The 25,857-nt window shown below is 38.8% G+C and overlaps 2 protein-coding genes and 1 pseudogene across 3 annotated transcripts; 1 reads left to right on the top strand and 2 right to left on the bottom strand.

The window, feature by feature from the left end:
* Window positions 1-6,693: 6,693 nt before the first annotated feature.
* LOC126790164 (nudix hydrolase 8-like) lies at window positions 6,694-8,690 on the bottom strand. Its single transcript, XM_050516320.1, has 9 exons — window positions 8,607-8,690; window positions 8,248-8,516; window positions 8,012-8,077; window positions 7,761-7,898; window positions 7,598-7,672; window positions 7,443-7,493; window positions 7,266-7,300; window positions 6,970-7,078; window positions 6,694-6,873 (listed from the first exon to the last, which is right to left on the bottom strand). Exons 1-9 carry the CDS (start codon window positions 8,677-8,679, stop codon window positions 6,694-6,696), a joined length of 996 nt encoding a protein of 331 aa, XP_050372277.1. The 5' UTR covers window positions 8,680-8,690.
* A 1,224-nt stretch (window positions 8,691-9,914) lies between these two features.
* On the bottom strand, window positions 9,915-13,827 carry LOC126793552 (ESCRT-related protein CHMP1B-like; annotated as a pseudogene).
* A 2,589-nt stretch (window positions 13,828-16,416) lies between these two features.
* LOC126783099 (mitochondrial-processing peptidase subunit alpha-like) lies at window positions 16,417-20,333 on the top strand. Of its 2 annotated transcripts, XM_050508503.1 has the most exons (13): window positions 16,417-16,549; window positions 16,930-17,199; window positions 17,266-17,541; window positions 17,625-17,792; window positions 17,894-18,061; window positions 18,142-18,222; window positions 18,341-18,407; window positions 18,721-18,818; window positions 19,023-19,095; window positions 19,198-19,268; window positions 19,403-19,452; window positions 19,823-19,932; window positions 20,021-20,333. In XM_050508503.1, the coding sequence occupies exons 1-13, from the start codon at window positions 16,511-16,513 to the stop codon at window positions 20,101-20,103; spliced, it is 1,554 nt and encodes a 517-aa protein (XP_050364460.1). In that variant the 5' UTR covers window positions 16,417-16,510; the 3' UTR covers window positions 20,104-20,333. The 2 variants fall into 2 exon arrangements, with proteins under 2 accessions (XP_050364460.1, XP_050364466.1); XM_050508509.1 differs by lacking the exons at window positions 18,721-18,818; window positions 19,023-19,095.
* Window positions 20,334-25,857: the final 5,524 nt, after the last annotated feature.

Here is a 25,857-nt window from a genome sequence, read left to right as displayed (position 1 = left end):
ATCCGGAGATACTGTGTTATAGCACCTATAATGAAGACGACGTATGGATGGGACAAATGAATTCAAAGACTTAATGACTGGTGCGATCAGTTTAGAGAGGCTACAATACTCTCTGAGTTTGACATGCGATCCAAATACTGGAATGCTAACAGGTTTGAGTATATAGTTTCCTATCAGGGCAGAGAATTGTCAAGGAGTCTTGATAGAGAGCGTTGACCCTATGTTGAGGGATGTTCAGTGTTTAAATATTGAGGACTAGATTTTAGTTATGCAACTATTCTAAGTTGAAGCCTAACAAGGTTGAGATATTATGTTCACGTAAAAGATGTGTAGGCCATAGGTTGGAGTTTGTTAACGAAAATTTTCGTGACTAGCATCTCTAACAATATTGGTAACAGAGTGGTAGGGCGTATGATACGTCCATAAGTGGTAATACAATTATTGAAATGAGATTCACATTTTGTTGACGTGACATTCCAAACTTGTTTTGGTTCGGCTATAGATAATTGATGTTACGCATTGTTCTTGGGTGAGCAAGAAATATAAGGTGATGGAGAAATCTCAATGTGGCGATATGAATTAATTATTCGCTAGATGAGCATTTAAATGAGAACACTGATCTTCCAGGATTTAATTATTGTGGTGTTGGGGATTGGAACTTCACAATGCCACAAGTCCAAATGAGACGCAATGGCGGTGAAGTAACTCTATTGAAGGTAAGGTATGAGATGACCTTAGCTTAAAGGTGTTTTGACGAATTTTTCGTGACAAGCACCTTCCAACCGGTAAAGAAATGGTTGAGAATCAAATTTTCTTTTCAAGTGCAAGTGGTGTTAGTATGGGGGGACTTAGATGCTCTTCTTCCCTCTATGCATCAGATTATTATTGTTGGATAAGGCGAAGTTGACTGAAGTGTTCAACAAGGGATAATTCTACGATAAAGAGTAATCAATTATATTGACGTTTGCAGAGAAGTTATGTTGGCCGAATGTGTCGGCCATGAGAGTTCTTAATGAAAGTAAAGAAACAACTGTTTAGAGTGGTGGTGTAGCAACCATTTTTGGGTTGATTTTGAGGAGACAATAGACCCAATAACCAACTTCTGTTGTTGAATTAATTGCAGAACTTATTAGTACTACGACGGTGGGGGAAATAAATATGTTAGATGATGCCACTGGTGCGTTTGTGTGGGACCGTATGTCATGAATTTGAGGCATGTATGAACCAGGGGTAAAGTATGTCGCGGTCGCGGTCTTGTAGGATTTTGCGTTGTAAATTAGCTTAATTTTCATGTTCCACCGTTGTGGGATAAATACCACCTTGGTCTGACTTGTAAATTGTGGCACACCACTCAGGGAAGCAAGAAGATGAAATTAATTTTCGACGGTAAGTTTTGATGAGAGGGGTAGGATGCGTGATGCATCTCTCTTGTGGTGGTGGTAGAATTTTCTACAACCTTTTGCGTATATTAGTCGATTCTCTGGTGAACTGTTTGAGAGTAATTCTTAGTCCAAGGTGGTGTTCTGTGGTGGTTGTGAACTCGATGAGTTAAGATCTCCTTATCGTGTTTACCGATACAAATAGGGTACTTGGGTGGGTATCATGCACGACAACTTTTTATGGTTATAATAAGATGATCTTGAAATGAGATTATTTTGTTGATTGGAAGGAATGGTAGGTTCGTTATTCTAGCGATGCATTGTGATGAAGTTATGAAGTTATTGTCGTGATAAAGCATGTTTATTTGGAAATCACTATGTGTGATGTAAGTAGTAGGCATGTGTTAATTATTGATTTGACTCATGTTAGATGTTGAGAGTTTAGACCATGCTTAGTGGTAGGAGCTAACTCATGACGTGAGGATAGTCTGTCAAATTGCAAGAGAGTGGTGAACTAGACAAAAGAGGGCGTCGACGCCTCCATGCTGAAAACATCATTATGTTTCGGGAGGATGATTATATTTTGAGTAGCTCACATGCGACTATTATTGTTAGGACATGTGACAGATTGTCTGATGGAGGAAGTTTGAGGTAACGGAAGATAGGTTGAGAGCATGTATGCTGAATTTTAAGGTAGCTGTGAAATCATTTGAGATTGATTGAGTCCGCCTACAATGACAGTTACCATTCCAGCATCGGCATGGTACCCTATGAGGCACTTAAGGTAGACCATGTCGACCACCTATCTGTTGGGCCAAAGTTGGGTGTAGTGAGATTCGGCAAGAAGGGAAAGTTGGCACCGAGATATGTTGGGCCTTTTGAGATACTTGAGAAGTGGGCGAACTAGCATATCGACTAGCCTTGCCTACTAGCATGTCGGGCGTTCACAACGTCTTCCACATTTCCATGCTAAGGAAGTATGTACCAGATGAGTCACATGTGATCGATCATAGCACCATTGAAGTGAAGGAAAATGCCACTTTTGTTGTCGAGCCGGTTCGTATCCTGGATAGATCCACAAAGAAGCTACGGAGGAGAGAAGTTGGGCTAGTCAAGGTGTTGTGGAGTCACCATGATGAGGGTGGTGCATCTTGGGAGCTAGAGTCAGACATGATGACCAGATATCCACAGTTGTTTGTTGAGTAAGTTTGAATTTCGGGACGAAATTCCTTTAAGGGGGGTAGATTGTAATAACCCTAATTTTTAAACAACATTTGAGTGGATTTGAATTCTATAAAATTGTGAAAGTTAAATTAGAATGGAGGTGATTGGTTACGACATTATGAAACGAGTAACGGATACGTTATCGGAATGTTTAATTCGAAAAAACGTTACGTTACTGCAACGTAAATATCGACTTTTATTCCGTCGATCGGTTGCGAAAACTTCCTTCAAGGAAGTTGTAGAGCTCGTCGATACGAGTTCGAGAGTATGTGACGCATTCTAATCGGACGTCGGAGGTAAAAGTTATTAACGTCGGAAGTTAGTTTCCGATTTGGAAACTAGTATAAATAGAATGTTTTAGAGTTTAGGGTTTCCATTTCAGGAAAACCCTTCTCTCTCTCTCCCCCGCCGCTCTCTCTCCCTCTCTTCCTTTCTCTCTCCCCGATTCGCACCCCCCTCCCTCAGAAAATTCATCATCGGCGATTTCCCTCACCGCTCGATCGTGTCGCCCACCGCCTGTCTAGGCAGCATCACACGACCCTCCGCTACCAACCCCGAGCCTGACACGCCGTCCCACGCAGCGCCGGACCACCACCAGCTACCCCTGGATTCGGCAGGAAGAACGCCCCGACCTAGGCACATCTCCGACGAAGCTCGAGCACGGAGGAGGACTACCCGACGCCGATCCTCGCTGGTGCTCTCTGCCTTCAACATTGAAGGCCAAACTTCATCGATCCGAGCCTTCCCAAGGGTTGAAATCCATCGGTGATTCAAGCCCTTCCAAGGCCAAATCGAAGGGTCTAGCTTCGAATTAAGGTATGGTTCGGTTGTATTTGATGGATGATTGTAATTGTGAATGTTTTGGGATCGATTTGGGAGGATCGGAGGAGTGGGAGGAGGAGGAGTTACCGCCGCCTAGAGGCGGCGCGTGGGGAGGTCTGGGGTGGCGGAGGGGCTGCCTAGGACCGTAGGAGGATAGAGGGGAGAAAGTAGGAGAGATTGGAGGTAGCGGTGGCGTGCTACGCGCCGTGGTTAGCCTCGGCGCGTGGGCCCCACGCGCGGCCCGCCGGAGGTGGCGCGTGTGCCACACGCGCCGCCACGTGCGGCGGTGGGACAGTTTTGACAGAAGGGTATTTTGGTAATTTACTGTGTACGGTAAAAGTAAATGTAATTTTTATTTACTGTGGTAAATGTAATTAAATTTTACCTTTGGTAAATGTAATTATAAATTACTTTCGGTAAATGTAAAAAGTAATTTGTAAAAGGTAATTAGTAAATTTTATTTACTGAGGTTGTATTTATATTTAAAATTACGTATTAATATTTATACGTACAGAAATACGTATTAATATTTATACGTACAGAAATACGTATTAATATTTATACGTACAGAAATACATATTAATATTTATACGTACAGAAATACGTATATAACATTTATACGTACAGAAATACGTATAAATCGTATATTTGTACAGTAACCGTGAATAGTAACCGTGAACAGTAACACTGAACAGTAAATTCGTAAAACCGAAAATTGCTGAACAGTAACCGATTATTACTGTTTCGGCATTTAAAGGTTTACGAAACGATCCTAAATTCTTTTCTTATTCTTTTAAGGTGATCGTTAAACCGAGGAAAGGAAATTAGCATCGGGAATTGTGGAATTACGCTCAAGTCAATAAGGTGAGTAAAATCTCACTGAATTACGAATCTACCCTCGAGGTGATTCAACATTTTTGCAAGCGTGTTTATTTAATGAATTACAACATGTATATAATTTGGTGGACTACATATATACAGTATAATGGTAATAAGTACATATATATATATAGTTCATTAAATTACATACTGTTATTAATCCATTAAAAAAAATAGTCATTTAGGTGACAGAAAAATTGTGCATGTGTGTGATTTAAATAGTACGATATGATGTGAGATTATCGTACTTAATTTTCAGGTGTTTATGAAATATGACATGTATAGGATATAGTGGACTATGTATATATTGTATAAATGGTAAATAAATACGGATATATATAGTTTGCTATATAATATACTGTTATGATTTTTATTGTGGATATATCGTGAAAGTTTTAAAACGTACAATATGATGTGTGATTATTGTACATGATTTTATCACGAAGAATGTGAAATATTGTGATTTGTCTTCGGACGTGATGTGTGGTACAATATGATGTGAGATTATTGTACATGTGAGGCAAGTCGGAACCTAGCCTTTGGCCGGGCGAAAGTTACGATACAGTTAGAGCTCTAGTCTGTCTGCCATAGTACTACATGTGAGGTAACGGGTGGTTATCTGCTCATGAGTACTCAGATTGTTTGGATGTTGGGTAGCGGGTGGTTACCCAATATCAGCTTAGTACGGCATGTGAGATAACGGGTGGTTATCTGCTCATGAGTACTCAGATTGTTTTGGATGTTGGGTAGCGGGTGGTTACCCAATATCAGTTTAGTACTGCATGGGAGGTAACGGGTGGTTATCTGCTCATGGGTACTCAGATTGTTTTGGATGTTGGGTAGCGGGTGGCTATCCAATATCGGCGGTGTATTACGAGAGGGGTAACAGATGTGTACCAGCGTTCTTGGTACCCGTATTATAAATGCATTTGGGTAACCAGAAGGGTTACTTAATTTCTCATGAGCGCTTCGTTTTCTTTGGGACAACCAGATGGGCCGTCCACTGACTCATGAGTGCATTTATATTTGTTTTGATTGTGGATTTTCATATATTTTGATATGCGAGTTATATATTTTCATTTTACTCATACGAGCTGTAAAGCTTACCGGGTTTGTGTTTACAATCCCGGTGCACCAATTCGATGGTGTAGTGGATAACTCCGCAGGTGTGGATTAGCGGGAATTGACGGACCGCTCAGAGGGCTTGAAGTTAGTTATCTCCAGCTTGTGTGACTATTTTGTGAGAAATTGTGAGGATTATTACATTTCCAACTTACGCAATGTAAATTATAAATTGGGTTGTAATAATTGGTTTTCTGAGGTGTATTGAAAACTCAGTGATGATCCGCTGTGCACTTAAATAATTTCATTTTCATTGAGATTGTTATTGGTGTTCTAACGACTTTGAGATTTTGAGTTTTTAGGCTCGAAATTTTAGGGTCGTTACATGTACTGACTTATATGTCAACCATAAAGGTCATAGGTGATTGACTATGAGTTGTGATACTTATAGTTCCCGTTCGGATCAAGTATTTATCGACATTGACCATAACCATAACTTTGTGAAGATTATAATGAGGTGAACGGGGTTCGATTCCGCTCAACAATTAGTTTGGTTTTATTTCAATTTTAGGTGAATGTTGTGACATAGAATGCAATATATATATATATATATTAAATAAGGCCATATGACAACAAGTTGGTGTAGTAGAGTTAATTACAGCTTTGTACTTGCAAGAGATGAATCTGAGGTTCGATTCTCCTAACCAATGAATTTTTTTATTTGAAGTTGGTCAGACACAAAATTTTTGAAAATTTCCGGATATATCGAGAAATATCGAAACTTTCCCGATATATCGGGAAATACTAAAAATTTCCATCGAGAAATGCTTGTTATATTAAAATATCAGAAAATATCGATTTCCATCGAAAAATGCTTGATATGTAAAGAGATATATCTATATGAAGAAAAATGAAAACTTTCGCAAAAATATCGAATAAAATATTGATATTTTAGTCCTTGCTTACAACACATCGGGAGACAAGCTATGTTTCTTGCAGATGTCATCACTGATTTACATTTCAACTCATTTTTCATGCTCTATCGAATACCGGTTTACAATTTTTATCGGTTTAAGTTGTTTTAGGGGATTTTCTTTATAAATTATGGCGCATGCTTTTTGAGTTTTGGTGCTTCATTTTGTCAAGGAGTTGAATTATGATATTCTTTCTTTTCGTCCTACAATAATTAACAATGAATAGATGACAAATATATGATTGAATCAAAGATTTCATTATCTAAGGACAAGAGTACATTCGAATCATTCAGGAGTTGTATTTTGACCTTTCAAATTAATAACAGAACATGTAATTTTCAACATACTGTATATTAATTTACATGGTCACAATACAAATAGGATAATTTTCCATCAATTTTGGAGTTGAGCTGATGACCAATGAATCCACTGTAGTTATCTCCATGAGCCGCAATGCATATGTCAATGACCTTATTTGATAAGTGGTCATCTTCATAATAGGGCTGCTCAGTAAACTCATCCAGAGGCATCCACTGGGGAGAAGAAAACTAATTATAAGTATTGCAAGCAAAATCGATCAACATCAGAAAATATATAAGTATACGAATAAAGTAGACTCGGCCTAATACCTTAGCATCTTGGATTTCCTTATCATCAATTGTGATCTCAGATGACAGAGGCTTAAGCATGCACACAAACAGCAAGTCTGACTGCTCAAATGAAACCTTGTGTGCATGTCTTTTAAGTTTAACAGGGGAAGGAAACATCAAACCAGCAAATAGAAGAAGATCGGATTAGGGAATATGTCATGCTCATATTGCTGGAAAAAGCTTTATTAATTCATAGGAAATGAGCAAACAATGTATATGATGTAATGCATACACAGTGTTAATTAATGCTTAGATATGTATAGGAGAAGTCTTACCTAAAAGCTACCATCTTAAGGAAAGTTGTCTCAATCTGCATCAGTGATTTGAAGAGAAATGATTGACTATGAATCAAGCAGGTGATAATAAAAATAAAGTGAATAGCACTAAAGAAGACGATGATTATATATATATATATATATATATATATATATATATATATATATATATATTACCCCAGTTTCTTCTTTCACTTCTCTTGTAGCACCAGAGAATATATCCTCAGACTGGGTAAAGACGATAACATCAATCATTGTTAGTCTAATTAAGAAAAAATGAGGAACTTATGCTAAAACCTCGAATTCTTGAACATGTATAGTTGTATACTTACCTTGTTGATATAACCAGTTGGTATCTTCCACACACCAGAGGAACTACAAGAACACTTTTCTTTTACCACAAGAACCTATATCAGACAAAATTTTAAGAGTAGTATTCATTATCTTGAGGTCAAAACATTTCTTAGTGATTAATGATCATTGATTTATATGTACCTCTCTTTTGTCATTGATCACAAAAGCTCCAATACCAATATGATGTGAAGGGCTATCAGGAAGCATACAAGGCTCACTTGGAATCCAAAATGTTAGCATAACATATCCTGGTTCAGCATGGTGAAAGTTGAAACCCTCCTAATTAAGAACAAAACATGTTGTGATTAACAAACTTTCTTGTTGTGATTAACAAACTTTCTTATATGCATTTACTGTAACTGATAAACAGGCGTGGATTGTCAAATTGTTACCTGAATTGCAATTGGGACAAGATCAGCTTGCTCTTGTAGTATTTTGAGCCATACCCCCCTTTTCCCCTGCATTGTAACAATTAATTTAGTTGCATATATCAGACTTGTGTGTAGTAAAAAGTTGCCACTTTTTAGATAGAAATCATAGAATGGTCCAACAATTTTTGATATATTTAAATAATGGCCAGGTTTATAGGTATATTCAAATCAACACTATTCATTCACATCAATTAGACCTTCATTTTCCATTTGGACAGAGAAGCCTGAACAGCAGATGCAAAAGCATTTGAACTCATGGGTAAGCTCTCTGGATTAATTATGACTCCATCATATTCGTCGTTCCATGCATCAAGTAACTCTGGCATCATCACACTTGGTGACGATTTATTTGGAGATAAAACACAGCAATTCATTTTCTTAAAGCTGGCCCCAAGAATCGGAGGGCACAAAAACTTGAGTTTGGAAGTAGTTGAGGTTTCTGCAAGAAATTGTTTCCAGAGAAAACCTGAAATAACAGAACAGAGTCTATTATATTGGCAACTGTTTGTTAGGTACAATTATAAATTTGATACTTGGATGAGAAGTAAGAACGAACCATTTGGCAATCCCCGTTTGAAAGGGTAATAATCTTTGGTCAAGTACATCGAAACCATTGACGTCTCTGCCATGATTTTGGTGTATGTATGATACACATGAAGACAGAACCATGCTCCAATGTGTATATAGGTAGCCATTGGAATAGGAAAATGCAAATTGATGTTCAGGAGAGAAAAAGGTGAATGATAATTGAGAGAATAATGGCATCTGTAGGACAAGTAGGAAGAAAGAGATGGCACTTCTAATTTATGCAGAAAACTACATTAAGGGTTAGCACAATTTGAAGTCGTTTTCTTTTGTTTTGCTGCAAAATAATGAATTGTACATTTAGATTGGGATCGATGAACAATTGCTAATCCAAAGGCCTGGTCTTCTTTATTTTTCAATTGCTACTTAGATACTTAAATTGGGACTGTGAACAAATTAGAGGTTCCCTAAAAGAATAGAATCAACAGAGACTTCCACTAGTACTGTACACTACTACTTATCCATTTGTCCATGAGAGAATGGTAACATTCCCTTCCATTTGAAGCAATAGGCATTCTATGATTACCAGAGGAATATTAAGCATTTGGGACTTCCATGGCACTTATTGATTAAGAGTCTTTGACGTATCAAATGTATATCTTCAAGCTTTAGTACTTAAAATGATCGATCTGAATTTGGTTACAAGTTGGCAAGATTCCATAGAATTATATACTGCCTGCATCTTGCAACAGAAGATATATGGGGTGGCATGGTCAAAATCCAGATAGAATATTAATCAAGAATCAATTCACTAGTTGAATGGATTTTATTCAAATTCTTGGACGCTAGCCTACTTATAGTTTCTCAAACTGAGTTGTTTGAAAATGGGGGACCAAGATTACAGGCTAGGTTTCCAATATCCTATACATCAGTTGCTGCATGGCATGGTACGTTTTAGGACATTGACTAAAAGTATACATCAGTTGAGTCTAGTCTGATCCATTGTTTTTGAACAAGAAGTTTCTATCCATTGTTTTTGGACAAGAAGTTTCTTGAATTCAAACAAGGTCCAAATATGATGAATTAACATAATGTGACATCCACCTCAGGCTTTTTCCTCCTTTCAAACTCTATTGAGTTATATTCACCAGTAAGCAAGAACATACGGGCAATTAACGATCAAAGAACATATATAGTTGGTGATCGAAGAGATAGGAGTATTCTCATGGTAATTACATTGTTAAAATGGTCGGGGCTGGCTGGTTGTGGTAGAAGATACAATATTATCAAAAGTACATTACAAGGAAAAATGAGTGTACGTACTTCTAGAATTTAAACCCTAAAACCTACGAACTCCTAACAACATCTGTCCTGTAGCCCTGAGCTCCGCAAGGCTCCTAGAAAGGTCGTTCTCATCATCCTCATCGACCTTTTTGGCTTCTTCGATCTTCACGGCCTGGCCAACCAGTCGAGGCATTCCCACAGACACCCCAAGCCCATAGTCATCCGCAACTTGCTGCATGAGACTGTTCACATCACCTTCCGGAGTCGAAAGCGAGGTCGACCCCGCCATGGCGTTCTCGGTGAACTCAGCCCGAACCTCCATGCTGACAAACTGCCTCTCGACCTGTCCATCGTCTCTGACTGTAATAACCCCAATTTTTCAAAACGATATTTGATTGGAAGTAAATTCTATAAAGTTAGGAAATTCATTTAAATTGATTTTGTTAGTTTGCAACTTTACGGAACGGAAGCGGAAAACGTTCTCGGAACGTTTAATAAGAAAAACGTTACTTTTCCGAACGAAATTATCGACTTTTATTCCGTCGATCGTTTGTGAAAACTTTCTTCACGAAAGTTGTAGAACTCGTCGATACGAGTTCGTGGATATGTGACGCGTACGAATCGGACGTCGAACGTAAAAGTTATTAACGACGGAAGTTGGTTTCCGATTTTGGGAGGGGGTATATAAGTAAATGTTGCAACTAGGGTTCCCATAATTGGAAACCCTTTCACCCCTCTCACCCCGCCGCTCTCTCTTTCTCCCTCCCTCTCTCGGTTTTCTCTCTCTCTCACCGATCGTGCCTCCCCGAGTCCCTCTCCCTCTGACCGATCACTCTCTCCCTCTCCCTCACACTGATCACTCTTCCTTCTCCCTCACACTGATCACTCTTCCCTCTCCCTCTCACTGTCACTTTCTTCCTCTCCCTCTCACCGAAACCTTGCGATTCTCCGTCGCCCAAACGCTCCACCGGTGAGACCAAGGCTTAGGGACTGCACCACCATCATCTCTCCTCACCCCTAGTGCCACCGGTGACAAGATCGGCGATCAAAAACCGCGATAGGCACCGCCGCTGCTCAACTGCAAGGCCGCCGGCATCTCGAGCTCTCCAACGTCGTTTTTGACGATCCAAAGGTCTGATCGAGGTGAGGATTGGTATGGATGGGTTATGTGATTGATTTGTTGTTGTTTTTGGTTGATTTGTGGCGATCGGAGGAGTGTGTGGAGGTGTTGAACACCGCCGCTTAAAGCGGCGCGTGAAGGAGCGTGTGGAAGTGTGGGGTGGTGTAGGGGCGGCCTAAGGCCGGAGGGAAGGAGAGGGGAGAAAGTAGGAGAGATTTGAGGTAGCGTTGGCGTGCTACGCGCCGTGGTTAGCCTCGGCGCGTGGGCCCCACGCGCGGCCGCCCGGAGGTGGCGCGTGTGCCACACGCGCCGCCGTGTGAGGCGGTGTGATTAGTTTTGACTGAAAGGGTATTTTGGTAATTTACTGTGTACAGTAAATGTAAATGTAATTTTTATTTACTACGGTAAAGGTAATTAAATTTTACCTTCGGTAAAAGTAAATATAAATTACTTTCAGTAAATGTAAAAAGTAATTTGTAAAAGGTAAATAGTAAATTTTATTTACTGAGATTGTATTTACATTTAAATCGTACGTATACGTACAGAAATACGTATTAATATTTATACGTACAGAAATACGTATATAATATTTATACGTACAGAAATACGTATTAATATTTATACGTACAGAAATACGTATTAATGTTTATACGTACAGAAATACGTATATAACATTTATACGTACAGAAATACGTATATAACATTTATACGTACAGAAATACGTATAAATCGTAGACTTGTACAGTAACCGTGAATAGTAACAGTGAACAGTACCATTGAACAGTAACTTCGAAAAAAAACCGAAAATTGCTGAACAGTAACCGATTATTACTGTTTCGGCATTTAAAGGTTTACGAAACGATTCTAAACTCTTTTCTTATCTTTTCAAGGTGATCGTTAAATCGAGGAAAGGAATTATCATCGGGAATTGTGAATTACGCTCGAGTCGATAAGGTGAGTAAAATCTCACTTATTTACGAATCTACCCTTGCGGTGATTCCAAGATTTTTGCATGAGTTTTTAATATTGAATTACGACCACGTATACAATATAGTGGATTACGTATATATCGTATAAATGGTAATAAGTACATATATATATAGTTTGCTATATTATATACTGTTATGAATTCATTGGAATTGGTCATTTCGAATGACGAGAATTAAATGTTGAGCATGTGATGTGATTTTTGTACAATATGAGGTGTGATTATTGTACGTGGTTTTAACATGAGTTTGTTAAAATGTTTTGTCTTCGGACGAGTTTGTCTTCGGACGAGTTTTTGTCTTCGGACGTGTTTATGAAATATGACATGTATACGATATAATGGATTATATATATATTGTATAAATGGTAAATATGTACATATATATATATATAGTTTGCTATATAATATACTGTTATGATTTTATCATGATTTATGTCATTTCGATGACGAGATTTAAATATCGAGCACGTGATTTTGATTTGTACAATATGATGTGAGATTATTGTACGTGATTTTAACATTGAGTTTGTTAAAATGCTGATTTGTCTTCGGACATGATTTTTGGTACAATATGATGTGAGATTATTGTACGTGATTTTAACATTGAGTTTGTTAAAATGTTGATTTGTCTTCGGACATGATTTTTGGTACAATATGATGTGAGATTATTGTACGTGATTTTTAACATTGAGATTGTTAAAATGTTGATTTGTCTTCAGACGTGATTGATACAATATGATGTGAGATTATTGTACGTGTTTGGCAAGTCGGAACCTAGCCTTTGGCCGGGCGAAAGTTACGATACAGTTAGAGCTCTAGTCTGTCTGCCTTAGTACTGCATGTGAGGTAACGGGTGGTTATCTGCTCATGGGTACTCAGATTGTTTTGGATGTTGGGTAGCGGGTGGCTATCCAATATCGGCGGTGTATTACGAGAGGGGTAACAGATGTGTACCAGCGTTCTTGGTACCCGTATTATAAATGCATTTGGGTAACCAGAAGGGTTACTTAATTTCTCATGAGCGCTTCTTTTTCTTTGGGACAACCAGATGGGCCGTCCACTGACTCATGAGTGCATTTATATTTGTTTGTTTTGTGGATTTTCGTATATATTGATATGCAAGTTATATGTTTTCATTTTACTCATACGAGCTGTAAAGCTTACCGGGTTTGTGTTTACAATCCCGGTGCACCAATTCGATGGTGTAGTGGATGACTCCGCAGGTGTAGATTAGCGGGAATTGACGGACCGCTCAGAGGACTTGAAGTGATTTACCTCCAGCTTGTGTGAAGATTTTGTGTGACTATTTTGTGAGAGATTGTGAGGATTATTACATTCCAACTTACGTAATGTAAATTATAAATTTGGGTTGTAATAATTGGTTTTCTGAGTTGTATTGATAACTCAGTGATGATCCGCTGTGCACTTAAATGATTTCGATTTTATTGAGATTATTTTGTGTTTAACGACTTTAGAATTTTGAGTTTTTAAGCTCGAAATTTTGGGGTCGTTTCACCGACATCTTCTGGAGATTTCCAGTGGCCAACGAGGTCTCGAGTGATTTGACGATGCTGCCCATCGACATGTTGATGGTGCTCATCTTGGCCTGCGTGTCCAGCCGCGCCACGACGGCGTCGAGGCGGGAGGATAGTCGGAGATAGTTGAGTTGCTCGGTTTGCTTTCGGATTGAGTTCTCGGCGTAGATACGAGCGCCGTCGACATTGCCTTTCTCCATGGCCTTTTTTATTTTCACCTTCTCGGATTCTCTTCCTTCTCGCACTTTTTTGCTTGACGTGCGAGGGACTTGGACGTAAATTTCAGCTGCATGATTTGGTTCATCAACTTCGCGGTGTTTCCCATGGTTAGGGTCTTAGGGACTTCGATGTAAACCTTTGAATTTTGGTTAAGCTTCAATGCTGTGTTTTTTCACCCTTCTGAGTAGCACAGGGTTAACTCAACTTGATTTAAGCTTCTTAATTAGCAAGTTCTTGATGATACGAATTTGCTTGCTAATGGATGAAAACTAGAACAACAACAAATTCCAGATTTTAAAGATATCTCGCTCTCTATTATGGATGTACCTTAACTGAAAATACGAATCATTGGCAAGTTCGTTTAACCTCCAATTCCGCTTCTTCTTTTTTTCTTGATCTGAGCAGCTTTGTGGGGATCAAGCAAGTGGTGTTTGGCAGAACTGAATTTGAGCATTGGAAGGAGAACATGACATCAAAGGAATCAGGTTATACTGTTCATAAAATTTAGCCAATTTGTTGTGCATCCACGTACGATCTCCATATTAAACGAACACCATGATTCAATTCATTGCCCTCAACATCTGATTGAGGAACCAAGACCGAGTAAGAAAGAAAGTCAAGAATGCAGACGCCAGGAGTACCACATCCAAAATTTAGGATCATGTACACCATGTTCTAATTGTCGATGTATATGTAGTTATGTAATAGTGCTCAAGAGAAAAAGGGTAGAGAGTAGAAAGAAGTGGATATTGCTTGTGTCTTGGGAAAAAGAAGTGGTGCATCTTATATATTGTTGGTTGATGTAATTGTCATCTTTTTTTTTTGGTCAATCATGTAATTGTCATATAGACATCAATACTGTGGTCTAAGGATTTGAAATTACATATTCTGAAAATAAAAATTACGTGCACAAGCTTCATCGAGAAAATGTTACACGAGCATTTTTATGCAGTGCTCCTATAGCCCTATGTGCCCATTCAAAATGTTCCTAGTTCATGTCTTTTTGTGCCATTTTTTGTTATCCTACTTTTCACGTCAAGCAAGGAAACATGAAAACATCCTATACCACTCTATGGCTCTTGCTCCAACCTTAGCTATCAGAACAACTTTGTTTTTCTGAACTAACAATTAGTGTCACTAATCAGGGGGGAAAGCATTATTAGCTGCTGAATTTCTTGAAAAATATATAGTAGTTGTTAATTGGAATGTAGTTAGAAAGGGTTATCATTTGGCCAGTGGGTAGCTCAGACCAAGGTCCGACTTGGCCCGGTCAAAACCCAGTTACAGCCCGGCCTTATGGGTATAAGGTTAGGTAAAGGCCAAGGGTCCAAAGTCTCGGCCTAGCCCAAAGCCCGACTTATTGGAGCATATAAGGCCAAAACCTGGTCCGGCCCTAAAAAATCCGATCAAAAACCAGTCCAAAACTCATTCATTTTTAAAATTAATTATTTTATATGTATTTATATGTTGTATATATTAATTTTTTTGTACTATATTTAGTTAAATGATTACCATATATTTTTTTAATATACATTACACATAAATATAATAGGTCTAGTCGAGTCCATTCAAAAAACTTGACTTGACCTGAAAAAGCCCATAAGGCCTGAAAACGCATGAGTAGTCCGTGGGTCTTGATTTTATAAACAAGCCCAACTCAACTCGGCCCTAAAATTCATAAAAAAGTTGCCGAGACCCGGCCCATTGCTAACCCTTAAGTTAGATACTCAAATATATGCATAAGCAGTGACATATATGATTTGCATACTTCTCTCATTTTAGTTCTCATGTTCTAAGTTTCTTTTCTTTGAAACCTATGGCAAAAGCAATTATGGAAACTAGAAAAACAACAATAATTTCCAGATTTTAAAGAGAGATCTATTATGGATTGTACATATACATAGCGTTATATTCAAGAAACTTGATTTCAAATGAATGAACAAAGCTCTTATTAATTCTAAATATGTTTTATCCGTGAAATCACATGATTTTATCTATGTCTAATGATGTTAGTTTTACAAGACGTGTTAGGGCATCTCAAACAACACAATTTGAGTCAAAATTCATACCCATACTCAAATTTTTGCTCACCCAAATTTATTACTACATGTTAGCTATGCCAGACTTATTATATAGCTACGAGTGTATTATTTACATTTGTGTTTATATGTTTGATATCAAAGCCTATTAACACAGAATATTTTGTCAAAAAAATAACACAGAATCGTCTTCATCTTTTTGTCATTGAAACTCTTAGTAATACATCTCTCTTTCGGGAAAATTCTAACATGCATGCAACCTATGCAGATCGATTTATATGTGTGTGAAAAAAAACAGACAAAAAAATAAAGAAAGAAGTATAATGAGGACCACAAGATCTAATTTTATGAAAATTGAATGATGATAATTTCATCCGCATCGTATGAAGAACTGCATGATAGACGAATCCCTCTCTTTCGTGAGATTTTTCTTGTTATCCAAGCAACTAAAAGAAGAAAATTCACCTTTATTTTCGACTACTGAACCAGTAAACCCAAAACTCGGGTACTATGAGTGCACAATATGCTGACTTGGCACCATTACATCTGTCCAGAACAACACGTGTCAGAATATCGAACGGCCCAAAATTCCCCCTCTAGAAAATTCCACACGTCTTTTTCCCTCCTCCTCCGCCTTCAGTGGCGGAGCTCACACACACAAAGCAACCACTCTCCTCCTCCCCTCTCTCTTTCTCTCTCTTCCTCCGAAATCAGTCCAACGCTTTATCAGCTACTATCGGCGTCGCCGCCATGTTAAAAACCGCCTCGTCACGCCTCAGGGCTCTCAAGGTCAGTAACCTCGCTCCGTACGTTCTCTGATTCTTTCTCCAACTAACACTGATCGCCGGCGATTATTTTCCGATGACCGTCCCCGTTATTGATTCACTTGTTTCTTTAGTAATGCCGAAACTCTAATAGCTGTTTGTAAGCTTAGAAATTCAAGTATCAGAGCAAAAATTAAAACTCGATCAAAGAATGAGAATCTGAAAGAGTAAAGTTGGATTTTGCTAGTTTAAGTAAGATTCTTGAGCTTAATGCTTGTTTAGTTCAAGTTAGGGTTTGATTTAGGCTAGGCTTATATGCTTTAATGCCTGTCATGGCTATGATATGAATCATATGATAGATTGTGAATATATGACTATGTTATGCTTTGGTGTTGAATGTTATAGGGAAGGATAGGCATTAGGGGAGTGGCTAGGTTTTCGACATTGGGTGAAGTTCCGAGTTCAGCCACCGCTGCTGCGGCGAAGCCTTCGTCGTCTCCTTTGGGTGGTTTGTTTGGTTGGCTGACCGGAGGACGGTCCACGACTATGCCTCCACTGGACATCCCTCTTGAAGGTGTTAAGATTCCACCTGCATTGCCGGATTATGTTCAGCCGGAGAAGCCGAAGATTACTACTCTGCCTAATGGTGTCAAAATAGCTTCCATGAAGTCTGAGGTATGAGTGGAAGTGGTTGTTTTCGTGTGTTATGTGATTCATTGTTGTTGGATGGTTGTTTGCCAGATACCTACAGCTTCTATAGGCTTGTATATAAATTGTGGTTCATTCGGGGCCTCGCACCTGCTGGAGCGTATGGCTTTCAAGAGCACAAGAAACCGTAGTCATCTGCGTATTGTGCGGGAGGTAGAGGCCATTGGTGGCACTGTTCAAGCGTCGGCGTATCGCGAGCAGATGAGTTACACCATTAGTTCTCTGAAGACTTATGTTCCTGAAATGGTGGAACTGCTTATTGATTCAGTTCGAAATCCTGTTTTCCTTGATTGGGAAGTGAAAGAAGAAGTAAGTTTTCACAATCCTTTTGTTCTGTGTGTCGTCTGAGAATTTTTATGCTTTGCAGCTGATTATTGTATCATCATTTGCAGCTTTGCAGGGTGAAAAATGACATTGGTGAAGCCTCCAAAAACCCTGAAGCTCTTGTATTGGAAGCAGTTCACTCTGTTGGTTATAAGGGAGGACTGGCAAATCCACTCTTGGTCCACGAATCTTTGATTAGTAGACTAGATGGTGAAACTTTGGATGGATTCGTTGCCGTAAGTTTTATAGTTACCTGCTCCATGCTGTCAACTTTAGCTTTGTATGTTTGCTTGTTAGTTGGTGTGTAATCATTCTCTATTTGAATGGATTTTTCCAGGAAAATTATACTGCTCCTCAGATGGTGCTGGCTGCTTGTGGTGTTGAACATGAGGAACTTCTAAAAGTTGCAGAACCACTTTTGTCAGATCTTCCCAGTGTCCCTCTTGCTAAGGAGCCAAAGTCTGTGTATACAGGAGGTGACTACCGTTGTCAAGCTGAGTCAGGGGTATGTATCACATCTGTGTATATTATCCCCATTTCTTGTTCATGCGTTGAATTATAAATTTGGTTTTCCTTGCAAGACAGGATACTCATTTTGCTCTTGCATTTGAACTTCCTGGTGGATGGCTTAGAATGAAGGATGCGATGATTTTGAATGTTCTTGAGGTCTTTATCATGCATCTCTTTAGTGTATTTCACTATTTTGTTATATCACATCACACAATTTGTTTTACACCCTTAGATGGTTTACTGATGAAGCAATGATGTAGCTATCTTATTGTAGATGCTAATGGGAGGAGGTGAATCCTATTCATCTGGCGGACCTAGAAAAGGGATGAACTCGCGATTATGTAAGTGGTAGAATACGCAGAAACAAGCATTTCATGTTTCAAATACAACTAGGACATTAGCTTGAGCAGAATTTATGCATATGTTAGTGCATAGATGCATGAGTTTCTCTCTCCTCTCTTCATTCAACCCCTGTGGATCCCTAACTTGTGTGATGTGACAGTGCACCGAAATAGTGGATCTCATAACTTTATATATCAGCTACATCATTCATTTGGAAATGAACTGCCCGCATTTTTTCCTCTCTTTCTATTTTTATAATTAAATAACCTCGGCATCTAAATACAAGTGCTGTTGGAATGAGGCAACGAGCAGATATTCGTGTGTTGGCTAAAAATCCCGAGGTTAAGTCGATGTCAGCAATCAATAGCATCTACAACAATAGTGGTATATTTGGCATCCAAACTTCTACTGTAAGCAACTCCTGAAAATCATGTGTTAGTTGTCTTGGATACTGTTTTGGTGTCGCTATACCATGAATTTGTGTTGTCTTTTTCATGATAAGCAGTCCCTTTGTCTTTTTAAAAGTATTCAGATCTCAATTGTATGTCTTATAGCATGCTATTTTTATTAGTGATTAGTGATAAGTGATTTTGGCAAACATTTGTGGATTTCAGAGTTCTAATTATGTGGCAGCAGCCATTGATATAGCCGCAAATGAGCTTATTGCGCTTGCAACACCGGGAGAAGGTTATCTTGGCTTCTTGATTTTTTTTTTAATTCTTTAGCATCCCTTATTTTACTTCGAAATTGGAAACTTGTCACTGACATGTTCGTTTCTTTTATCCACAGTTGACGTGGTACAGCTAGATCGGGCCAAACAGTCGATGAAGTCTTCCATACTTATGAATTTGGAATCGAGAGTATGTACACAATACTAATAATATAATATTCTTAATAATAGTTTCCATATTTTATTTATTCTTGTAGGATCTGTATATATAGGCATCTGGATTCTGTAAATGTTATTTTCTTAATTGTCATTTTGATTCTGTAGATGGTTGTAGTAGAGGATATGGGGAGACAAATCCTAACTTACAATGAATGGTATGGCCTTTCACATGACTGTTTATGATATTTTCTCATGAACCTTGCTTGTTAGTTGTTTTCTCGAATGAAAATGAGTGGTCAGATTACCTTTGGCATGCATAGTTGTCCTTTTTTTGTCATTGCCAGTATAATATATGATTTGATATTATGTGCAAAACCTGCATTTGCAAATTGAGTTGTTCTAGTCTTTACTGAAATTAAGTTACTCACTGCCAGTGTCAGTATCCCTCTCCCTCTCATGCACACAGTTTTAGAGGAGCTACTCAGTAGTCAATACCAATTCCTGCTTGCGTGTTTTCATTTCGCATAAACTGCTTAAAAAGAGTATGTCGATATATATCTATTATTGTTTTTACTTGTTTGATAGGAAAATGGAGCAGCTCATGAAGGCTGTAGATGAGGTTTCTATGGAAGATATTACTACAACTGTTCAAAAGCTTTTATCGACCCCTCTTACTATGGCATCATATGGAGATGGTAATTTCAGGCTCATAAAATATTCTGTTTGTGTTTCATTCATTCATTTTGGGAACTAACTCAGTTCTTTCGCAATCCTACCTTGCAGTCACTAAAGTCCCAGACTATGATTTAGTCAGCCGAAAATTTTCCCTCACAAAGAACACAGAGCCAGCAAGGAAGACAACTTAAAATGCAATAGCTTTCATTTCCCAAGCTGGGCATTTACCTCCCGTCTTCGTAGTGTTGGCATACAAGCACATATTTAGGCATCATAGGAGAAGAATCATGATATATCCGTATTATTGTTTGTAAGCATTAAAGCAAAAGCCATGTTACCTGTTATTAGCAGCTAGCTGTATGCATATATAATCAAAGAAATGACACAAATCAGAGATATCTTGGGCCATTTTCGTCTCCTTTCTTTGGGCCGACACCGAGTACCGATGACATATATTGAGACAATGTTGCCCTTCTATATAATAGAAAGTAAGCGATGTTTAGAAAAGTCGATGATAAACTCAAGAGAAATTTGAAATACGCATTCATATTTAATACATCATTTATTTTATTTGAATTTTAATATTTTTACTAAATACATTACGTAAAATATTTAAAATATTCTTGAATTAAAAAATTATAAAATACTTCATTACTTAGTGTAATAACCCTAGATTTTAAAACAATATGTGAATTGTTTTGAATTCTATTAAGTTTTGGAATTTCAAATAAAATGAAACTATTGTTTGCGATGTTTTGAAACGAAAAAACGGAAACGTTTTCGGAACGTTTATTAAGAAAAACGTTACGTTTCCGAACGAAATTATCGACTTTTATTCCGTCGCTCGGTTGCGAAAACTTTCTTCACGAAAGTTGTAGAGCTCGTCGATACGAGTTCGTGGATATGTGACGCGTTCGAATCGGACGACGTACGAAAAATTTATTAACGACGGAAGTTAGTTTCCGATTTTGGGAGGGGGTATATAAGGAATGATTTAGAGCTAGGGTTCCCATATTTGGAAACCCCCTCTTCAGCCCGCCTCCCTCTCTCTTTCTCTCTCTCTCTCTCTCTCTCTCTCTCTCTCTCTCTCTCTCTCTCTCTCTCTCTCTCTCTCTCTCTCTCTCTCTCTCTCTCTCTTCCCTCTCGTTTTCTCTCCCTCTCACCCCGACCTTCACTCTCTCCCCGATCTCCGGCCTCCACCTCTCCGTGGCCTGCACCGCCTCGCCCTACGACGTCGCAAAGGCCTCCGCATCGGACCCCCCGAGTTCGTGACGCCGCCTCGCCTCCGGGAAGCAGCGTGACACACCGAGCCCGGCTCGATTACTGTAGCCATTTCTCCGGCGGAAATCCGACGTCTCTAAGGTCAAATCGAGGTGAGGTTTAGCTAGGTTGGTCATTGTGATGTTGTTGATGTATTTTTGGAACGATTTGTGGCGTTTTGGTGGGAGATCGGCAGAGGGGAAGAAGAGGAGAGACCGCCGCCTAGAGGCGGCGCGTGAGGAGTCTAGGGATAGTCTAGGGGCGGCGTGAGGCCGTGGCGGAGAAGAGGGGAGGAAAAGGGAGTGAAATGGGGCGGCGGTGGCGTGTTACGCGCCGTCCCTGGGCTCGGCGCGTGTGCCCCACGCGCGGCCTGCCGGCGGGTGGCGCGTGTACCCCACGCGCCGCCACGTGCGGTGGTGCGACTGTGTTTTTCCGATAGGGGTATTTTGGTAATTTACTGAAATGTAAATGTAAATTTTATTTACTACGGTAAATGTAATTAAATTTTACTTTCGGTAAATGTAAATATAAATTACTTTCAGTAAATGTAAAAAGTAATTTGTAAAAGGTAAATAGTAAATTTTATTTACTGAGATTGTATTTACATTTAAATCGTACGTATACGTACAGAAATACGTATTAATATTTATACGTACAGAAATACGTATTAATATTTATACGTACATAAATACGTATTATTATTTATACGTACAGAAATACGTATTTAATATTTATACGTACAGGAATACGTATATAGTATTTATACGTACAGAAATACGTATATAGTACTTATACGTACAGAAATACGTATTAATTGAGTATTGCACAGTAACCGTGAATAGTGAACCGTGAACAGTAATTTCGTCAAACCGAAAATTGCTGAACAGTAACCAATTAATACTGTTACGGCATTTAAAGGTTTACGAAACGATTCTAAATTCTTTTCTTATTCTTTTAAGGTGATCATTAATCGAGGAAAGGAATTATCATCGGGAATTGAGGATTTACGCTCGAGTCGATAAGGTGAGTAAGATCTCACTGAATTACAAATCTACCCTCGTGGTGATTCAACATATTGCAAGTGTGTTTATTAAATGAATTACAACATGTATATAATTTAGTGGACTACATATATACAGTATAATGGTAATAAGTACATATATATAGTTCATTAAATTACGTACTGTTATTAATTCATTAAAAATAGTCATTTCAGTGACAGAAAAATTTGGCATGTGTATGTGATTCAAATGGTACGATATGATGTGAGATTATCGTACGTAATTTTCAGATGTTTATGAAATATGACATGTATAGGATATAGTGGACTATGTATATATTGTATAAATGGTAAATAAATACGAATATATATAGTTTGCTATATAATATACTGTTATGATTTTATTGTGGTTATATCGTGAAAGTTTTAAAACGTACAATATGATGTGAGATTATTGTACGTGATTTTTAACATTGAGATTGTTTAAATGTTGATTTGTCTTCGGATGTGATTGGTACAATATGATGTGAGATTATTGTACGTGTTTGGCAAGTCGGAACCTAGCCTTTGGCCGGGCGAAAGTTACGATACAGTTAGAGCTCTAGTCTGTCAGCCATAGTACTTCATGTGAGGTAACGGGTGGTTATCTACTCATGAGTACTCAGATTGTTTTGGATGTTGGGTAGCGGGTGGTTACCCAATATCACCATAGTACTTCATGTGAGGTAACGGGTGGTTATCTACTCATGAGTACTCAGATTGTTTTGGATGTTGGGTAGCGGGTGGTTACCCAATATCAGAGTAGTACTGCATGCGAGGTAACGGGTGGTTATCTGCTCATGGGTACTCAGATTGTTTTGGATGTTGGGTAGCGGGTGGCTATCCAATATCAGCGGTGTATTACGAGAGGGGTAACAGATGTGTACCAGCGTTCTTGGTACCCGTATTATAAATGCATTGGGTAACCAGAAGGGTTACTTAATTTCCTCATGAGCGTTTTATTTCATATTTCTTTGGGTCGACCAGATGGGCTGACTATTGACTCATGAGGGCATTTATATTTGTTGTTTTGTGATCTTTCGTATATATTGATATGCGAACTGTATGGTGATTTTACTCATACGAGCTATAAGCTTACCGGGTTTGTGTTTACACTCCCGGTGCACCAATTCGATGGTGTAGGGGATAATTCCGCAGGTGCTGTTTAGTGGAGGTTGAGTGTCGACTACAGAGGCTCGAAGTCGTTCGGATCCTACTTGTGGTGAGGTTTTAGCATGGATTTGTGTGTGAGGATTTGTGTAATTTCATTTGCGATATTTGTAAGTGATTTGTGAGGATTATTACATTTCCATTTTACGTATGGATTATAAATTGTGTTGTAATAATTGGTTGTCTGAGTTGTATTGAGAACTCAGAATTGATCCGCTGTTACACTTAAATGATTTCGATTTATTTGAGATTATTTTGTGGTTAACGACTTTAGAATTTTGAGTTTTTAAGCTCGAAATTTTGGGGTCGTTACAGTTGGTATCAGAGCCTAAGTGCGTATTTGGCGATTATCAATACCATCCGGGAGCGATGATCCGACTGCAGGCGGGCTCCCATCACATGCTCCTCGGTATTGATATGTTTTCGGGTACGCGAGAGTGTTAGGAGCCATACCTTATGGTTTGGTCCTGTAGAGAGTATTGTGACGATACTCTGATGATTCACCTTGTTCTGAAATTTCATGATTGATATTGGTTGGATCTATTTTGTCGAATTCGAGACTTCACATGTATGACTGAGTGTTAATTGTTGAATGGTGATGAATTTGGAAAATGGTCGTGGACAGGGTCGAGGACGGACGAGAGGTCGAGGCCGAGTTAGGGCTACAGGTCGAGTCCGCAATGTGTAGAACCTTTATGAGGAGGCTGCTCCACTGGATAGACAAGTTGATCTTGTTGTTATCGTTAGAGACGATAGTCGTGTGTTGAGGTTGATCAAGGACATGAGTGAGCTGCTAGTGCTGTCATTTCATGACGCTTGGATCGTATTGTAGCGGACCATTGGATCGAGAGTATTGGGACTTACTTGGTAATGATTGAGTACTCTGAGTTAGAGAAGACGATGATAGCCACATTCATTTATTGATAGTTGGCAGTGGAGGGGTTAGGATTGATTTCTACGCCTATGGGAAACTGTTTATGTGTCACTTCACTTTTGGAGTGTTCCTCGAAATTGGAGACAATGAAAGGCTTATCCTATTGTGATTGGAAGTAGAGAGTTCTCTGCTTATTTGATAGTGATTCCGGACCACACTATGATGTGATCTGAGGAATCGATTGGGTGAGGCCGCAGTATGCGGTGATTGATTGTTTGGACATAGTGGGTTCTTTCGTAGACCCAGGAAACCAGAGTTTCGTATCTCAGACTCGAGTCGGATAATGCCATGAGAGCTTGAGTCATAGCATATGTTGAGTATGTGGATCTGAAGTAGCTATCACAGACATCGTTGTGATGTCTGAGTAAAGTGAGACGTTCCCGGGGATACTGTGTTATAGCACCTATAACGAAGACTCCGTATGGATGGGACAAATGAATTCAAAGACTTAATGACTGGTGTGATCAATTTAGAGAGGCTACAATACACCCTGAGTTTGACATGCGATCCAGATACTGGAATGCTAACAGGTTTGAGTACATAGTTTCCTATCAGGGCAGAGAACTGTCAAGGAGACTTGATAGAGAGCGTTGACCCTATGTTGAGGGATGTTCAGTGTTTAAATGTTGAGGACTAGATTTTAGTTATGCAACTAACCTAAGTTGAAGCCTAACAAGGTTGAGATATTATATTCACGTAAAAGATGTGTAGACCATAGGTTGGAGTTGGTTAACGAAAATTTTCGTGACTAGCATCTCTAACGCTATTGGTAACAGAGTGGTAGGGCGTATGATACGTCCATAAGTGGTAATACAATTATTGAAATGAGATTCACATTTTGTTGACGTGACATTCCAAACTTGTTTTGGTTCGGCTTTAGATAATTGATGTTACGCATTGTTCTTGGGGGAGCAAGAAATATAAGGTGATGGAGAAATCTCAATGTGGCGATATGAATTAATTATTTTGCTAGATGAGCATTTAATTGAGAACGCTGGTCTTTCAGGATTTAATCATTTTGGTATTGAGGATTGGAACTTCACAATGCCACAGGTCCAAACGAGACGCAATGGCGGTGAAGTAACTCTATTAAAGGTAAGGTATGAGATGACCTTAGCTTAGTGGTGTTTTAACGAATTTCTTTTTCGTGACAAGCACCTTCCAACTGGTAAAGAAATGGTTGAGAACCAAATTTTCTTTTCAAGTACAAGTGGCGTTAATGTTGGAGACTTAGAGGTTCTTTTCCTCTATGCATCAGATTGTTTATTGTTGGATAAGGAGAAGTTGACTGAAGTGTTCAACAAGGGATAAATTTTACAATAAAGAGTACCCAATTATATTACTGCTTGCAGAGAAGTTATTTTGGCCGAATGCGTTGGCCAGGAGAGTTCTTAATGAAAGTAAAGAAACAACTGTTTAGAGTGGTGGTATAGCGATCATTTTGGATTAGTTTTGAGGGGATGGTGTACCTAATATCGGGTTCTGTTGAAGTAATTTCTAAATTTATTAGTACTGCAACGGTGGGAGGAACCAATATCTTAG

Source organism: Argentina anserina, chromosome 1 (genome assembly GCF_933775445.1).
Source record: "Argentina anserina chromosome 1, drPotAnse1.1, whole genome shotgun sequence".
NCBI classification, from domain to species: Eukaryota; Viridiplantae; Streptophyta; class Magnoliopsida; order Rosales; family Rosaceae; genus Argentina; species Argentina anserina.
The sequence above is the reverse complement of the archived record's forward strand: the minus strand, read 5'-3'. Positions and strand labels throughout refer to the sequence as shown.